The sequence below is a fragment of the Ailuropoda melanoleuca genome, chromosome 1 (genome assembly GCF_002007445.2).
Source record: "Ailuropoda melanoleuca isolate Jingjing chromosome 1, ASM200744v2, whole genome shotgun sequence".
NCBI lineage: Eukaryota > Metazoa > Chordata > Mammalia > Carnivora > Ursidae > Ailuropoda > Ailuropoda melanoleuca.
Window position 1 is genome coordinate 147,094,662 of NC_048218.1, and position 16,756 is coordinate 147,111,417.

Genomic DNA, 16,756 nt, shown 5'->3' on the forward strand with positions numbered 1-16,756 from the left:
TCCCTCCAGCTAAAAAAAGTGAGAACACACAATTTCGAGTCCTCAGCAAGAAAATTACCTGCCGTAGTAGAACAGAGTTAAGTAGTCACTGCACTTTCACTTTGTCTGCCCAGAGCCACCCAAACGACATCAAAATGGAGAGAATGTCCCAGAAACTGCAAATATGTTATACACTGTATTAGGATTCTCTAGAGAAACAGAACCAATAGGAGGCGGGGCAGGGGGTGGGGGTAGGTGTTTGTGTGGAGAAGGAGAGGAGAAAGAGAGAGATTGATTTTAAAGAATCAATTAAGGATTTTAAGGAATTAGCTCACATAATTGTGGGGGCTGGCAAATCTGAAATCCTCAGGGTAGCCTGGCAGGCTGGAAATATACAGCAAGAAATTGATGTCTTGAGTCCAAAGCAATCTGGAGGCAAGAATTCCTTCTTCCTTGGGTCAGGGGAGGGGGTGGGAGGGTCTCAGCCTTTATCTTTTAAAACCTTCAACTGCTTGGATGAAGCCCACCCATGTAATGGAGACTGTAAGGGTTTTACCCAAAGCCTACAGACTTAAACATTAATCACATCTAAAAATACCTTCATGGCAACATCTGGAGTGGAGTTTGACCAAATAACTGGGCAACATAGCCTAGCAAAGTTGACACATACAATTAACCATTAATAAACACACACGCACAGCCACCTAGAATACCACTACTAGTTAATATTCATTGCATGTGCTAGACACTGGTCTTTACAGTTCACATGTATTTACTCATTTAATTCCCACAGCAACCCTATGAGGTAAGTACTATTTATGATCCTATTTGACAGACTAGAAAATTGAGGCAGTATGCTTAAGTAACTCGTCCAAGGCCACATGCCTAGCACGTGACTAAGCCAGCAGTAAAATTCGTAGCCCTTGCTCAAAACTCATGCGTTTTACCACTGAACTAGAAGAAAACGTAACTTGGGAAACAGAAGGATATTCCCTCAATTACTTCATACTAAGAGCATCTTAATAAGACCCTGAATACAATAAAATAAAAGCGTACCCACAAAATAATAAAGCAATCAAATGAGATGAAAAAGGAAAACTACTAGTCCCTGAGAAGAAACTGGCAACTATGTAACCTGATTATGAAAATATAAGTAAATTAGAAACAGCAAGTACAGAATAGAGAAAAGCGAACTACCCGCACAAAGAAGAAAGAGTTAAGATAACCTAAGTGAATGTGGATGAAAAGGGCAAAGAATTAAAGCAATTTGGAGGAACATTAGAGATACAAAATATTCTTCATACTACAATATTACATAAATATATATCAGGATCCAAAGAAAAACACCATAATATTCTTGAAGTGGAATTTCCGCTTCAACAATATGTTCAAAGACATAATACAATAGAATTTTCCTAAAATGAAGAAAGAGAATAATCTGCAAAACAAAAGCAGTTCACGACACTCCAAGAAAATTAGATGCAAGATTATCAACAAGACATATCCTTACTGAACTACTGAATGTCAAGTATAAAGAAAGAATCCCTCAGATTTTCAAGCAAAAAAAAGCAAAATACAAGCAAGGGGAAAAACTGCCCTACCTCAGAATTCTCCATAACACTGAATTCCCCAAGACATTGGAGCACACTGTCCACCAAGTCCTGGGAAAATGAAATGTAATTTTAAAATAGTATAACTCATCAAGAGGTCATTCGAGTTTAGAAGCCCTGAGAGATATTCACTAGCATGAAAGAACTCAGGGATTGCAATATGTTTGATTTCTTCCTCAGGAAAAAAATGTGCTTGACAATGATATCCAGCCAAATAAGATATGATTAAAAATAAACTCAAGAATGGCAACGCTAGGATAAAAGCCTGGTGGTGAACAATAAATTTGTTTAAGTATAGAACGAACAGTAGACAACTAATGAAAGTATTTAGTAAAATTAAATGTGAATGCTATAAACCTCAATAATGTTCAAATAATTGTATAACTACAAAAACTGGGAGGTAGGGGGAAGGGAAATGGGAGGAAGTTTAATACCCTCATCTTTCAAAACAGGGAATAAATAGATACTGTGTAAATATCTATTGTTTTAAATGTTCTATGCTAGCCTCTAATGTGTATTCCTAAAACTTGTTTTTTAGCATTAATAGGTTCTTTTACAGAAAAAGTATCTTGCGGTGAAGAAACATTTTTCATTCTGTTTTTACTTCTACTAAACTCAAATAAAATACAAATAACTAACTTTTATTAAAAATACTTCTGAGGATCTCATCCTATTTTTGTAACTTTTATTTATCTGTCTATTGCTCTATTCTTCTAAAAATATTGTATGCATAGAAAGATATTCACAGTGATGTTCTTTGAATGCTTAAGGTGGCAATTTCTGAATTTAAAGTAATTTTTTAAAAATACATTATTGAACTTTACTGCATTTCTTTATTTCTTATAAAGACTATGTCTTATTTTACAAAAACAACTAAGTTACTCTTTTTTTAAAGATTTTATTTATTTGTCAGAGAGAGAGAGAGAGCACACAAGCAGAGGGAAAGCAGGCTTCCTGCTGAGCAAGGAGCTGATGCGGGACTCGATCCCAGGACCCTGGGATCAAGACCTGAGCCAAAGGCAGATGCTTAACCAACCAAGCCACCCAGGTGTCCCACTCTTTTCCCTTTAAAAGCTGTGAGCAGTATATCAAAATGTTATCAAGTGGTTCATTCTGGGTTATAATAAAATGAATGACTGTAATTTTTTATTTGTACTTTTCTGCAAGTCTTTAGTTTACAAACACAAATAAGGATTTATTAACTACTTACTTTTTCACCATTCTACTTCTCATACATATGTATTTTATTAATATTTATATTTTCACAAATCTGATATTCTGGGAAATAAAACAAATAAAGAGCATAAATATCCCAAATAAAACAAATGAAGAATATAAATATCCAAAACCCTGCAATGTTCAAGGAGAAAGTGTGTCAGTAAGTGCGTGATCTCACTAGGAACACTAAGTTAGAAATTAACGAATGACATGGAAAAAGTGGGAAATGAATTTTTTGATCAATTTTTTATCCATTATTGTTTGCTACTCACTCCTTTGAAAGAGCCAACAAGGAAAAAGTTGTGAAATAGCTGTCTTTATTGTTACCCCATATAACACATCAGCAACCAAGAAACGAACAAAAATTAATCTTAAAATGCCCCACTTTAGGTATGGAGTTTTACAAGCTGGAAAGGGATATAAATACATATTGGCTTATATTAAAATAACAACAATAGCAATAATAATAGAGGAATAAACTAAGAACCTAAAAAGCAATAGTGACTAGAAGGAAGAAAGTAGAGGGACAAGCAGTGAAGCTATATTCCTTGGATTGCATTATGTTTTGAATGTTTACATTTGGAACTCTGTATTTTACATAATGTTAAAGTTAAATATAAAAAGCAGTCCCTAAAACTCAAGAGCAAAATGAGCAAATGAACCATGTGTTTAAAAGTTGGTAGGATAACCATACAGTGAAAAAAATTTGAGTGACTTTAAAACACGGTAAGTTGACTGAACAGACCTAATGTTCTATGTCCTAAATACAAAAAAACATTTGCAAATAAAATCTCTTAACCCGTTTCTAATAAACGTAGTGTTAATTATGTTGGCATTGTGTATTGAGATAAAGCAAATGAATAATCATGTTGATGTCACTGGGAACCGGGATTTTTTTGGCATGGAAGAAAAGGTACAAAATAGAAGGAAAGGTGCAAGGTGAAAACCATACTGTGTCCTGATTTGAATAGAAAGTGTCAGTATACATTCATTCACGATTTTACACACACCCACACACTCATACACATTTTCAGCTCTATTCACTGAAAAGGTCTTGAAACAATGGAGAACTCAGTGGCAATATGCACCCATAATGCCCAGATTATAATCTCTAATTATCATTTCGAATTCAAAAGAAACAAGGTCTCCTTAAATGCAAATTACAGGTCTGAAACAGGAAACATACAACTTAAACCTGAAATATTCTGTCAGTCCAAAAAACAAGAAAGTCATTAAAGCCCATTTAAGGTATATCAGAAGTCTTGGGAACCAATTTGAAAGTCACTGGAGCAAACTGAGCATCAATTAGAAGGCTTCCTTCTATCCTTCTCTAAAGGAGTAAAATACCTCAAATGTATTTCAATCCACGAGGTCATAATATTTGGGGAAAGGAGGCCATATTTGAATGTGCTAACTTACTAAATCATTATTTTAAAAGTTAGTAAAGGGAAGTAATCAGGCATTTATCCCATCTTTCCTATATTGACTATGTCTTGGAGTAACTAGCTATTGAGAAAAAAGTTTCTCTTTAGATGGAAGACATAGTCTAGCTTATAAATAAAGAATAAATGATAAATCAGAATAACACTATTTTGAAAGTACTAATGAATTAGTGGATCTAGAAAATGATCATCAATATCTGCTAACATCTCAAAGGCAGAAACAAGATACCATGCACTTCGTAACAGCACGTGGGCTTGTCAGAAAAACCAAACCTAATGTGATCAAGCTTCTAGGTACAACCAACAATTAACAGGAAACAGGACAGAGGAACAAGGTAAAAGAAACCATCAGGAGGCAATCAGCAAACTCTAAAATGTAGTACACTTTACTGACCAGTTTTATCCACAAACTGCAAGGGGGCAGGGAGGAGAGAGAGGGAGAACTATAGCATAGGGAACATTTAAGAAATATATGAACCAGGGGTACCTGGGTGGCTCAGTTGCTAACCATCTGACTCTCAGTTAGGGCTCAGGCCATGATCTCAGGTTCCGAAATCAAGCCCCAGGTGGAGCTCTGCACTCAACGTAAAATCTGCTTCAGATTCTCTCTCCCTCTCTTGCCTGCTCACTCTTTCTCTCTCCCCACGTCAAAAGTAAATAAATAGGGGCGCCTGGGTGGCACAGCGGTTAAGCGTCTGCCTTCGGCTCAGGGCGTGATCCCGGCGTTATGGGATCGAGCCCCACATCGGGCTCCTCCACTATGAGCCTGCTTCTTCCTCTCCCACTCCCCCTGCTTGTGTTCCCTCTCTCTCTGGCTGTCTGTCTCTCTGTCGAATAAATAAATAAAATCTTTAAAATAAATAAATAAATAAATAAATAAATAAATAAATAAAATCAATCTTAAAAAAAAAAAAAAACATATGAACCAGTGAAGTGTATGGACTTCATTACAATTCTGATTTCAACTATTAAACTCTGTGGTGGAGGGGTTTATGAAACCATGAGGAATATTCGAACATTAACCAGATAGTTAATGTTGTAAGGGCCCATTTTATGTTGTTTTTAGGTGGAATAATGGCATGGTTCTATTTTTATTTTTTAAAAATCCTTACCATTATATAGACAATTGAAATATTTACAGTTGAAATGATATCTGGGATTTGCTTCAAAGTAATCTGAGTGGAGGGGAAATGGGAAGGGTTTAAAAATTGTTTCAAGTGAATGATTCCCTCTACTTTTTTTTTTTTAAAGATTTTATTTATTTATTTGACAGAGACAGCCAGAGAGAGAGGGAACACAAGCATGGGGAGTGGGAGAGGAAGAAGCAGGCTTCCAGCGGAGGAGCCTGATGTGGGGCTCGATCCCAGAACGCTGGGATCACGCCCTGATCCGAAGGCAGACGCTTAACGACTGCGCTACCCAGGTGCCCCAGATTCCCTCTACTTTTGTATATAATTTTCCACATAAAAAGTTATAAAAAAAATAGAATGCCCCACCTTGTAAAGCTGGGCCTAAAGAAATGAGATAGAGACGTAGGAATTTCAAAATTCAGGATTATTTAAGAAACATCAGACATTAGAGGAAAAAATTACTTGTTTAAGTGAATTGCCAAAAAAAAAAGTTACTTCCTTTATGCAGTACGCTAAAAGCATCAGAATTAATTGAAAAATATAGTACTTACTTAGTAAAGAGAAGAAAATAACTGCATTCAAGATACGTCATCTAATTCATTTAGAGATGAAAGAAATGTGTCTGCAAGGTGAAACCATGGGCTCATGGAAAGCTCTGATTTCTTAACAGATGCTATTTGTCTAATAGTTTCATATTGTCAATGACCGTCCAACTAGCATCTTTACTACACTTATTTTCATTTACAGGAGAAATCTATGAATGATCTGTAGAGTCCTTTATGACACCCAGGAAGGATCCTGTACACTGTCTTGCAGGTTTCTTAGTTTTCAGCGAGAAAGGGTAGGAGAAAAGAGAAAACGTCCTCCTCCAACCCCTGCTCCTGGATGTGCGAAGGAAGAGGATTTTGCTAGCTTGCAACGAAAGATATCCTAGAATGGCACTGATATAAAAGTTCTATGTGTATTGCCACGTTTAAATTCTCCTTCCTCCAAAATGTAAAATAAATCTGCTTCCATCGTCTGAAATGGTATGGGACTGAAAATCCTTTTGTAACGCTGGAGAAACGCCAGTATTGTAGCTGGTTTGGGAGAAGGATGCTCTGCTCATAGAAGATATCGCGGAAACACTTAAGACACTCTGCAGATGAAAAAGAGGGGAAAAAAGCCTTTTCCCCCCATTCGAAATGCTCTTTTTAGCATGATTTCCGACGACAGTATCTTAATACCTTACGTTATTTGGCCATCCTTAAAAGTGCAACTTATCCTGACGTCTCAAGGGACGAAAAAGTTGCGGAAGTCCGAGCAATGAGTCACTTTGCTCAAATTTGATGAGTAATTTCAGGTGTCATGGAACCGCGTTCCGAAGGAGAGGGGAGGGGGCGTCAGATCTGCAGACGGAAGAAGAGACTGGACGCTCGGGATTGGATGGCGAGATCTTGATTTTCCTAAAATTGCGTCATTCCGAACCCAATTGGGTCCAGATGTTTTGGGCACCGACGGGTTACCGTCTCGGAAATTCTCAATCAGACGCAAGCGAAAGGAGAAGAGGCGGTTAATTAAATATTGAGCAGAAAGTCGCGTGGGGAGCGTGTCACGTGGTCCTCGAGGCTCGTCGAGCCTTGGATAAATAGCGCGCGGCACCGAGCGGGCAAAAGAGCGCGCCGCAACTGCTTCCTCCACCGCCGCGGCCACCTAGAGTGCGGAGCGCCCCCACGAGCGCTCAGAACAGCCGGAGGAACCCTGCGGGCCTGCCTGCCGCAGTAAGTGCCAGCACCGCGCATCGCTCCGAGGTGGCCGCTGGCCGCTGGGGCGAGGGACAGTGGGAGGACGGCGGAGGGACAGCGGGGAGACGGGTATCCCAAGTGCCAACGTCCCTCTTTGTTTTCCACCTGCAGCGCCTCCCCGCTTTTAAGGTGTGGATTGGTGGGTCGGGGGCTGAGGGAGTTGGGATCCAGGGAGAAGGGGATGTGAGAAGCTTGGGGGCACGATTCTCTTTCCTAAAGGGTACAAGGTATGCTTTGGGCTTTTTATCCCTTAGGCCTTTTTATCTTGGTTCAATCGGTCCCAACTTGCGTTGTGGGACCAAAAATTATGCTGCCCCAACTCTTGGATAGCCATCCCCAATGTTTCTCTCCTCGGTCTCTTCTTCCCCATTCTTCCCAGAAATCCAACATGAAAATCCTCGTGGCTTTGGCCGTCTTTTTTCTCGTCTCCACTCAACTGCTCGCAGAAGAAATCGGAGCCAACGATGATCTGAATTATTGGTCCGACTGGTCCGACAGCGACCAGATTAAGGTGAGACCCGGCCCGCGCCGTTCTTTCAGGCCTTGGGAGCTGTCACTTCCCCTACCAGGTCATTCTAGTTAGCCTGGCAGGCACCGCGACCGCGACCGGAGGCGGTGGAGGAGCGCAGGGAGGGGGGTGCGGATGTAAAGGAACGCCATTCCCTGGGTCCCCGCACGAGATTTTGTGCCCATGATCCAAGTTCCACCCCCCCCCCGGGGAGCTGCACCGTCGGGTCTCGGGAACTCCCTGGAGGAATGATGCCCTCGCTGAAGAGCCCTCACAAGGTTTCATCCGGGGTAACGGGGAATTGGGAGACCCCAGTCTAGCTGCTAGGACCGGGCATTTGGAAACGCTGGGCAGGGGCAGAAAGGGGCGCGCCGGACGCTGATGGAAGCGCGGGCAAAAGACAAGCTGCTGCAGGCTTCGAGGGGCGAGGTGGGTGGGAAGCTTACTTCCTGCCTTGACTTTTATTTTACCGACCCGAGGACGGAGCCGCAAGTTTTCCTTTACAAGGCTCGCAGGCTATTGGTGCAAAGGAACGCGCCTCGAGGGAACAGTAAAAGTGGCGCGGTGCAGGTCTCCAGTAAAGCGTTATCATTCCTCCCCCACTCGGCGATACACACCTGTGTGCATTTAGGGCGGCCAGGCGTCTCCAAAGCCCGCGCCAGAATCAAGAGAAAGTCAGGTGGCAGCGCGGCAGAGGAGTGGGGCGGAGGGCGGGGGTCTCCAGGCCCCGCAGAGAGCGTGCGGGGCTGGGGGACGCGGCGCCTCCGGCTAGCCGCGAGGGCGGGGCTCAGGGACACGAGTTCTGCCGGGAGGGGTGGAAGAAGAGAGTTCCCAGGCTGGGACTCTACTCAGCCCTCGCGGGGAAACCCGGCCTTCTCTCGCCTCCCTGCGGGGCCGGTTTTCCGACCCTGGCGCCCCCACCGCCCGCCTCCGAGCTTTGCCCAGGGCTGGCGCGCACCACTGGAATGACTCGGGTTTTCCGGGGCCGTGTGCTGGTTGCCTACACGCCCGTTTGTCTGTGCGTCTGTCCCCCAGGAGGAGCTGCCCGAGCCCTTTGAGCATCTTCTGCAGAGGATCGCCCGGAGACCCAAGCCTCAGCAATTCTTCGGATTAATGGGCAAACGGGATGCTGGTGAGATGGGCAGCCATCCCTCTGTGTCTCTGAGCAACCTGCCCGTCTCCTCGCTCAGTGCTTTTCAGAGCACCCAGTCTCTCTTGCTCTTTAAGTAGAAATTTCCATCCTAAAATGGATATAACCACAGGGAACGACTCTGGCCCTCACCCCACTAACATAAGCACATGCCGGAGGAGGGAGGGCGATATCCGTTGCGCGTGCCCCACACAATTAGAGTGACCCCAATGAAGAACAGGAAGCAACCTTAGCTGAGCGCTCCCTTGACTGAAGATCCAAACTGACAAAGGGGAACGCGCGGGGCCTCCAGGGGCTAGTACTCAGAACGGTCTAAGGGCCTGCGGAAACCGATTTTAGACCCTTGGGGTTAGATTAGATTTAGATTAGAGTTAGCTCCCTAATGTCTCCTGATAGAAATACTCAATTTCCTTGAATTTATCACACCATCAGTGGAATGTGTAAACAGTTAATGCCAATTCATCTTTTGTCAGATTCCTCAATTGAAAAACAAGTGGCCCTGTTAAAGGCTCTTTATGGTAAACATTTCTATAAATCTTTATTTTACTATTGTGAATGCACATGTAGGAAAAGTGAAGAAAGTCTTTTATGGGCTCAATACAGATTCTTGATAATGCCTGTTTAGTAAAAGTAGAGATTTGTATCCCTCTCTCCTATCAAGTGGCGGTCTAGCTTGGAGATTATTTTTTATAAGAAAACAGGTGGTGTGGCCTAACAGTTATTATGTTAGGCCTCCGGGGTCTCGTAGTCCTGGGTTTGAATCTGTGGCTCATAGAAAGCACTCTAAATATTCCTTTTGGTTACTGCTATTTTGTTTTTATCATTAATAATTTGGTTAGCATTTATGGTTCTGCTATATTCCTCAAGATAGTACATGAATGGGAAATGTTACATGTGTTAAAAATCAACTTATTTTACAATTCTCTTCTGAAAATATAATGTAGCATCTTTAAAATGAATCTGTTGCCTTTGCTAACTTTCTCTTTTTTTCTTCCAGGACATGGCCAGATCTCTCATAAAAGTAAGTTTCAAATTATTTTGACATTTACCAATTGCAAATGTAAATTAGATCAAATTTCGTTTTATATCTTATTTTCTGTTATAACTTAGGACTTAATATTTTTAATTAAGACAGTATAAGAATGGAGGAAATTCATATTAATAACATCCAGACCTAGATACTTACCAAAATGATGCATTATGTTAAAAATCCTTTAACTCCTTTAACTCCTGTTGCTGAATTCCTGACCCACAGAAACTGTGAGATAATAAATATTTGTTGTTGTTTTAAGCTGCAAGAAAGAAAGAAAGAAAGAAAGAAAGAAAGAAAGAAAGAAAGAAAGAAAGAAAGAAAGAAAGGAGAAAGAGAGCCAGAAGAAATCCTTTAACTCCTATAAATTGTTAGTTTTAGATAAGAATTTCAGTCCAGGGGTAAAAATCCACCACTCTCCCTTTTCACCCCTCACCCTCTCCTACCCCTCCCCCCACTTCCACTGGAAAAATAAAAACAAAAGTCAAGCATTTGTAGGCATCTCTTAACATTTCAGTATGCCAGATCTCATGACAATATCATATATTAGGGTAATCCAGCAGCCAATTAAGAAGATTGAATGAGTAGAGAATCCATAGTAAAGGTAAAGATAGATAGAAATGCAGTTTTTTGATCCCATGATTGAATGAGGACCCTCAATCTATCAAAGTACAATGAAACATTTCTTAGGGCAGTAGAGATGCAGAGTTATGGCACTTGACCTTCATTAGATCCCAGTTTCCCAGTTAATGGAACTCAATTAACAGGAAGTCCCTCAGGTCCATCTCAATCATACGCATTTACCCCAGGGTTCACCCACAGCTCCACTTGGATTTTGGTTCACTGTCTGGCAGAGAAGGTCACATTAAAACAGCAGTCCTATTCTCAACACCGTATAAAGCAAGAGACCTTTCCCCACTAGAGTTGAAATAGCAACCTTTCTCATAAGGCTTCATTTTTGAAAATAAATCTTATTCATATTTACGTTCTAAAGATTTGACTTTCAAGGGAATTATATATAGCAAAATTCGATGTAATGAAAATAAATGCACTCTATTAAGGTCAAAATTAACACACTTTTCCAAAAGTATTTTTTAAAATCCCATAAAATAAAAATAGTGACCTTTTAGAAGTTTATAATCATCAGGTGCAGCCATCTGACTTAACTAAGGTTCAGTTCCTGAGAAATACAACATAGTAACGGGGACATACACTTGGATATTTCTGTCATACAAATGTGAAATCGACTCCCTAAAAACCAAAACTAGCTTAAATAGCAATAATATTTAAAACGTTGTATATAAACAGGTAAAATGTAATATAAATAAAGTATACTTGCTAATATTTAGATATAGAATTAAGAAAAGTGCTTTCATTGTATTGTTTGTCATTTGTAAGAGTGATTAGAAATCTTTTCTTCAGACTCACCAAAACTTGAAATGGTTATATGTATTATATAGGCATATATTCAAAAACTTGCTTTTCTTTGGTACTAGTTGTAAGTTTATTTCCTCAAAGACATACATATTAAAATACCCCTAAATGTATTTTTTCAGGGCATAAAACAGATTCCTTTGTTGGACTAATGGGCAAAAGAGCTTTAAATTCTGGTATGTATAAACCATGACTGAAAATAGACAGTATCTTAAATCTATTATTTTCTTTCTAAGGCATAGTTCTCAAAGTACTAAAAAGGAATGATAAACTTAAAATGAGTACTTATGGTGAAAAAAAAATCTAATTGCAATAAACAAATCCAAGAATGAAATTGTAGCTGATGAAGCTAGTCTCGCCCAGGATGCATCTTTCTTTCTCAAACCACCAGCCTATAGTGTCTGCTCCATTTAATCATCACCTAACCGAATCCTTGGACTAGTCTAGTACTTGTTCCCTTGTATTTGTTACATAAGCCACACTGAACTTTACTGAACTAAGCAGGGAGGGGTACGTGGGTTATAAGACCAATTTTCACTTAGTACCAAGGTCATTCGAAAGGCTGATATGACATTACGTCTGGCAGTCTCCCAGCACTAAAGTAAACAAATAAAGAAAACAAACAAATCCATTTATACTTTATGAAGTTATAAAAGCTCAAACTCGAAACATCCTGATGGATGTTTGACAGTATGGGAATAACTCAGTCCATTCCAGTGCTTTCAGAAAGGAGAACGATCAAGTCATCCTGGGGGATTATAATCAGTTCTGGCTGTAAACCCTCACAGAGAAGGGGTGCCACAATCCTCATAACCCATCTTAATCCCCAGCAAGTCTTTCCCTTGACATAAAGCCTACATATTGCCTTTCCTCTCTGTAGTTCCCATCTTCTGTGTAAAAATGCCACCTACCTATATCTGAAAACCTATTTGTCATACTGTTTTCAAGGTTAAATAACCCTATATCATTTCTACAGACTGATTTTTTTTTTGTAAAGCCTTTATATTTTGTAAAAGCCTTTATATTCAGGCCTTTATAGCAATTAGCTTAGGTTCCTTAGGAAAGGTATTCAAACTCTCTTTATTTTACCTTTAGTGAAAATAGAATCACAGTATAATAAAGTAATTAATTAGAAAGTAACCAGCTGCCTTAACCTTTTAGGATATTTCAAGTTTCTAGAAAATCTGTAAGAAATGCTGGCTTAATTATTTGGAAAATTCATGCAAAAAATGATGTATCTTACTGTTGGTTTTCTACCTTCCAAATTTAGACACTATGTTTGTATTTCTTTTTCAGTAATTTGGGGGCTGCTCAAGTATAAATTTTTTTTTCAAGTTTAAATTTTAAAGAAGTTACCAGTGTGCCTCATGAAAACCTTTAAATTATTTTATTAATATGTATTATCCTCCAGCTTTTGGAAATGGAATGTAAATACAAACCACGCTGGCTTTACTTATAGCAGAAGTGTACCCTAGCTCTTCTGTAACTATGGTCTTCTTGATAACAGTATTAGTCATCAACTTTTTATTTCTAGAATTGATACAGTTTTCAGAACATGGCTAACTTTACAAATAATATAGATACTGTGAAATTTATACAGATTAAATGCTATTAAATGTGTGCAAAGTAATGTAATTATAGATAAAAAGAATCAACATAATGAATCAGGATCAATTTATAACTAAATCTTCACTCCTCCATTTTAAGAAAATATAAAAGGAATAAATGGGCATAAATGTAATGTGCCTTCAATCAGAGATCTTTTCCTATGATCAGTTGAGGCAAGGTTATGATTGTGTGCTACAGCCATCTGATTTTTAAGCTTTTGTGGTCACAGACCCCTTTGACAGTCTGAGAAATCTAGAAACCTGCTTTGTAGAGAAACCCTGATTAGCTTATAAACACAAAAATTTACATACTGAGGGTTTCTGAGGGTTCAAGGACCAGATACAAACTCTGCTTCCGGTGAAGAGGATATTCTGTTCCAGCTAACAGGAATCTGTCTTTGGTTACTTTACATTAGCATTCACCTCATTTCTCTGAGGAACAGAATCATGCTTGCCAGGAACTGAACTTGTGCTAGTCGTTCTCCTCCTAATCCAAACAAAGCAGGATGAGAAACGAACTGTTTCTGTCCTTGAGAACTGCCGGGTTCTGCTCAGGCTGTTCCACCCCGGAAGCGCATCCGTGATTGACGTAAAGCCTTCTGCTTATCGTGAACCTAGTGTTGATGCTAACAGGGCATCAGCTCAGTGGGCAAAAGGGGAAGTGATCGCCCTACAGCCCTCACCTACCTCCTCTCTCAACCCATCCTTCTCACTGAGAAAATTGTTTAGAGTGGCATCTATGATTCCTACATACCCTCCACAGTTCTTTCCACTGTTTTTGTTTAAATTCAGTATTTTATACAAGACATATGAATTTTAAAAAGTGACATAGTTTCACTAAAATGTAAATCTAAGTATATAAATTAACTAAAATGATGAATAATATACTTAAGTATTCTGATCAAACCAGTCTGATCCTTACCCTTTTGTGGTTACAGACCTCTTTGAAATTGCATATAATATAATATATAATTTTGGCTTTTTTTAGTCCAGATAGTCAAAGCACTTAAGTTACTTGCTAGCTATATGTTAAGTACTTTTGGAGGCTGTGATTAATCTTTCACAGGCCATGAGGGTGCTGGGAGGTAAGTTAAACTGTTGTACGTGGATGGCACATGGATGGCACAATTACCCTACCTACTGACAATGAAGTTGTTTTTAGTTTCAAGGACAAATCATCATTGGAAGGTATCCACAGGACAGGAACAGACCCCAACACCTTTCGGTACTCCTATAACAGGAATCAGCAAACTCTTTCTGTAAAGAGCCAGATAACAAGTATTTTGGGTTTTGTGAGCCGTGCAGTCTCTGTAGCAACTACTCCAATCTGTCATGTTAATGCTAAAGTAGCCATAGACAATACATAAATGAATGGGTATGGCCACGTTCCAATGAAATGTTATTTTCAAGAAAAGGTGGTGGGGTAGATTTGGCCCATGGCCTGTAGTCTGTTGACTCTGTCCTAGAATAAAAGTCTCACATGTTGCTTTCATCCTGCTACTATTCCTACTCCTATACTTCCGGCTAATTTATCCTTCCTATAAATCACTGTGGCGGGGGAGGGGGGTTCTGCCACTGCTGGAGAAAGTGGGAATGAACACTGCAGTAGATTTGGAATGATGATTTGGGGGCATCTGGCCGATGGCCTGAGTAACCAAGGATTCTGTGGTTAGATCACTTCCAGTCAGGACAGACGGAGGCAAGATGGGAGGATGTGCAAAGAAAACCCTTAGAAATACTTCAGTGGAGGGGGAAAAGTCATTAACGAGTTTTTAATAAATTACAATGCGTCTTAAAGCTTATTTAACGCTCTCAGTGAATCCTCTTAAAAAACCCTCTGCCTTCTCTTTGTTCTCAGTGGCTTATGAAAGGAGCGCGATGCAGAATTACGAACGAAGACGCAAATAAACCACCTCATGTAAATTACTGAGCTTCATGTGTGTCAGTGGCCAATGAAAGGTAACATGAGACCTGCACCATAAGGAATAATTATTTATTTAATAACCATTGTTTTGAGTGGAAAACTCAAAAAAACTGTTTATTTTTCATATTGTGCCAATACGTGCTGTGAACGTGTTATTATTCTAATATGACTCCCTCAGACGTAGAAATCAGTGGTCATTTCTCAACAAAGCACAGTGTTCAGTGAAACTGAAATATGTTCTTCAAAGAAAGAAATCATCTTCGTTTCTTGGAAGCAGTTCCATCAGCCACTGCTGAAGGAGAGGAAGCTCCCAGGCAGGCTTGCGCTTCCTGTTTTCATGGTGGAAATGTGCTAAGATTTGGTATCAAACTGTATCCCTGCAGCATGTGTCATGTGTTGTGACTTATATAGAGATGTTTTACAAGTTTTCACGTGATTCTACGATCTTCATTTCATTGTATAATGTGTTGTGATAGTTAACATTTTAAATAAAAGAAAAAATATCTTGAGAATTGGGTTTTATTCTTTCATTAATATTTATGTCACACCAGCGCACATTCTTTCAGTAGATAAAATATGTTTGAAGCTATTTTGGCTGCTCTATAGTGAAACATAAAGCTACTAAATTTCTCTTTCTTAAAGTAAATGACTACAGTGTAATCTCAGTTCCTCTCTCTCTCCCTCTCTCTCTCCCCCCCCCAACACACACACACCTGGGGGGGGCGGGGGTCAGTCATTTGGCATGAGATCATTCATGAGGAAAATAATTACATTTTGGAACCCAAAGAGTAGAGGATAAGTTCTGTTGATGCATGCCCATGATTCCCTTTTACAAATAGGATAATAATCTGTCTTAGAGATGCATTCCACTGGTTTTTTCCCTTGTTGGATAAAACATCAGCACACAACCATTTAAGCCCTGCGTGGAGTCCAGGTATAAATGCACCAGTGTGTGAGTCACACTAGAATTAAGACACCCAACTCTCACAAAACATGATGCAGAAAGATGGAGGCTGATTGATAATAGGGTATCACCTCTGTAATGAAGACAAGAACTCCTTTCTAGCCTTTCTAAGGAGACCTGTGAATTGTTAACACCCATTACACTCCCCAGCTGAAGCATGTGCATCAGGAATAAATATAAAACAATCGGGGGAAGCTCTTGTGTATTTTTTTAAGGGAAAGGATTGATAAGTGTCCTTGGAACTGTTTTTGGATTACACAGAGGGTGTGGAATATTGACAAGTGGTACAAAGACAAGGACAAGCACTGTTTGCTGAGCTAAAACTCCATAACCTTACCCTGGATTGGTGACTACTGTTGATCAATATTGTTAATCAATGGTTAAAACCATTGTGGGACAGAAGAGCTAAAGCATATTTTAACCTTTATATTTTTAAATAAAAATTTTCTTTAAAAAAAAAAACGGGGTGCCTGGCTGGCTCAGTTGGAAGAGTAAGCAACTCTTCATCTTGGGGTTGGGAAGTTAAGCCCCACACTGGGTGTAGAGAATACTTAAATAAACTTTAAAGAAAAAAAAAAAACTCTAACAATCTAATTTCCTTATTATGCAATACATTGAAATATTACAAATTATAAATGATAAGCAAAATGGAGGTGGTCAGGGTCATCTAGAGCCCCACTCCCTAATAATAATATTTAATACTCTATTTAAGAATAATAATTGCAAAATATAAATTATATAAATTAATAAATCAGGGTCAGAGGTTCTAATGTGAGAATATGAGAGGAGTCATTATTAGAAAGAGACTACTAGGGGGAAATAGCAGAATAAATTAATATCTAACAATGAGACTGATTAAGCAAACTGGCATAGTGATACAATTGAATATTTTGCCATCATTTAAAATGCCATTATGTGTTTAGTGACATAGAACAATATATGCGGTATTTTGTTAGGCACAAAGCAATATTCCTGC

At 39.5% G+C, this 16,756-nt stretch overlaps 1 protein-coding gene across 6 annotated transcripts; it reads left to right on the forward strand.

Annotated features, from left to right (window-relative positions):
* Nucleotides 1-6,986: 6,986 nt before the first annotated feature.
* Nucleotides 6,987-15,320, forward strand: TAC1 (tachykinin precursor 1). 6 transcript variants are annotated; one of them, XR_002142819.2, is made up of 8 exons: nucleotides 6,987-7,139; nucleotides 7,543-7,674; nucleotides 8,707-8,803; nucleotides 9,295-9,339; nucleotides 9,819-9,842; nucleotides 11,408-11,461; nucleotides 14,751-14,851; nucleotides 14,995-15,320. XR_002142819.2 is itself a non-coding variant. In XM_019800259.2 (7 exons), the coding sequence occupies exons 2-7, from the start codon at nucleotides 7,552-7,554 to the stop codon at nucleotides 14,798-14,800; spliced, it is 393 nt and encodes a 130-aa protein (XP_019655818.1). In that variant the 5' UTR covers nucleotides 6,987-7,139; nucleotides 7,543-7,551; the 3' UTR covers nucleotides 14,801-15,320. The 6 variants fall into 6 exon arrangements, 5 of the variants coding, with proteins under 5 accessions (XP_019655818.1, XP_019655820.1, XP_019655819.1 ...); XM_019800259.2 differs by having other exon boundaries at nucleotides 14,751-15,320; XM_034652535.1 differs by lacking the exon at nucleotides 6,987-7,139 and adding an exon at nucleotides 7,193-7,292 and having other exon boundaries at nucleotides 14,751-15,320.
* Nucleotides 15,321-16,756: the final 1,436 nt, after the last annotated feature.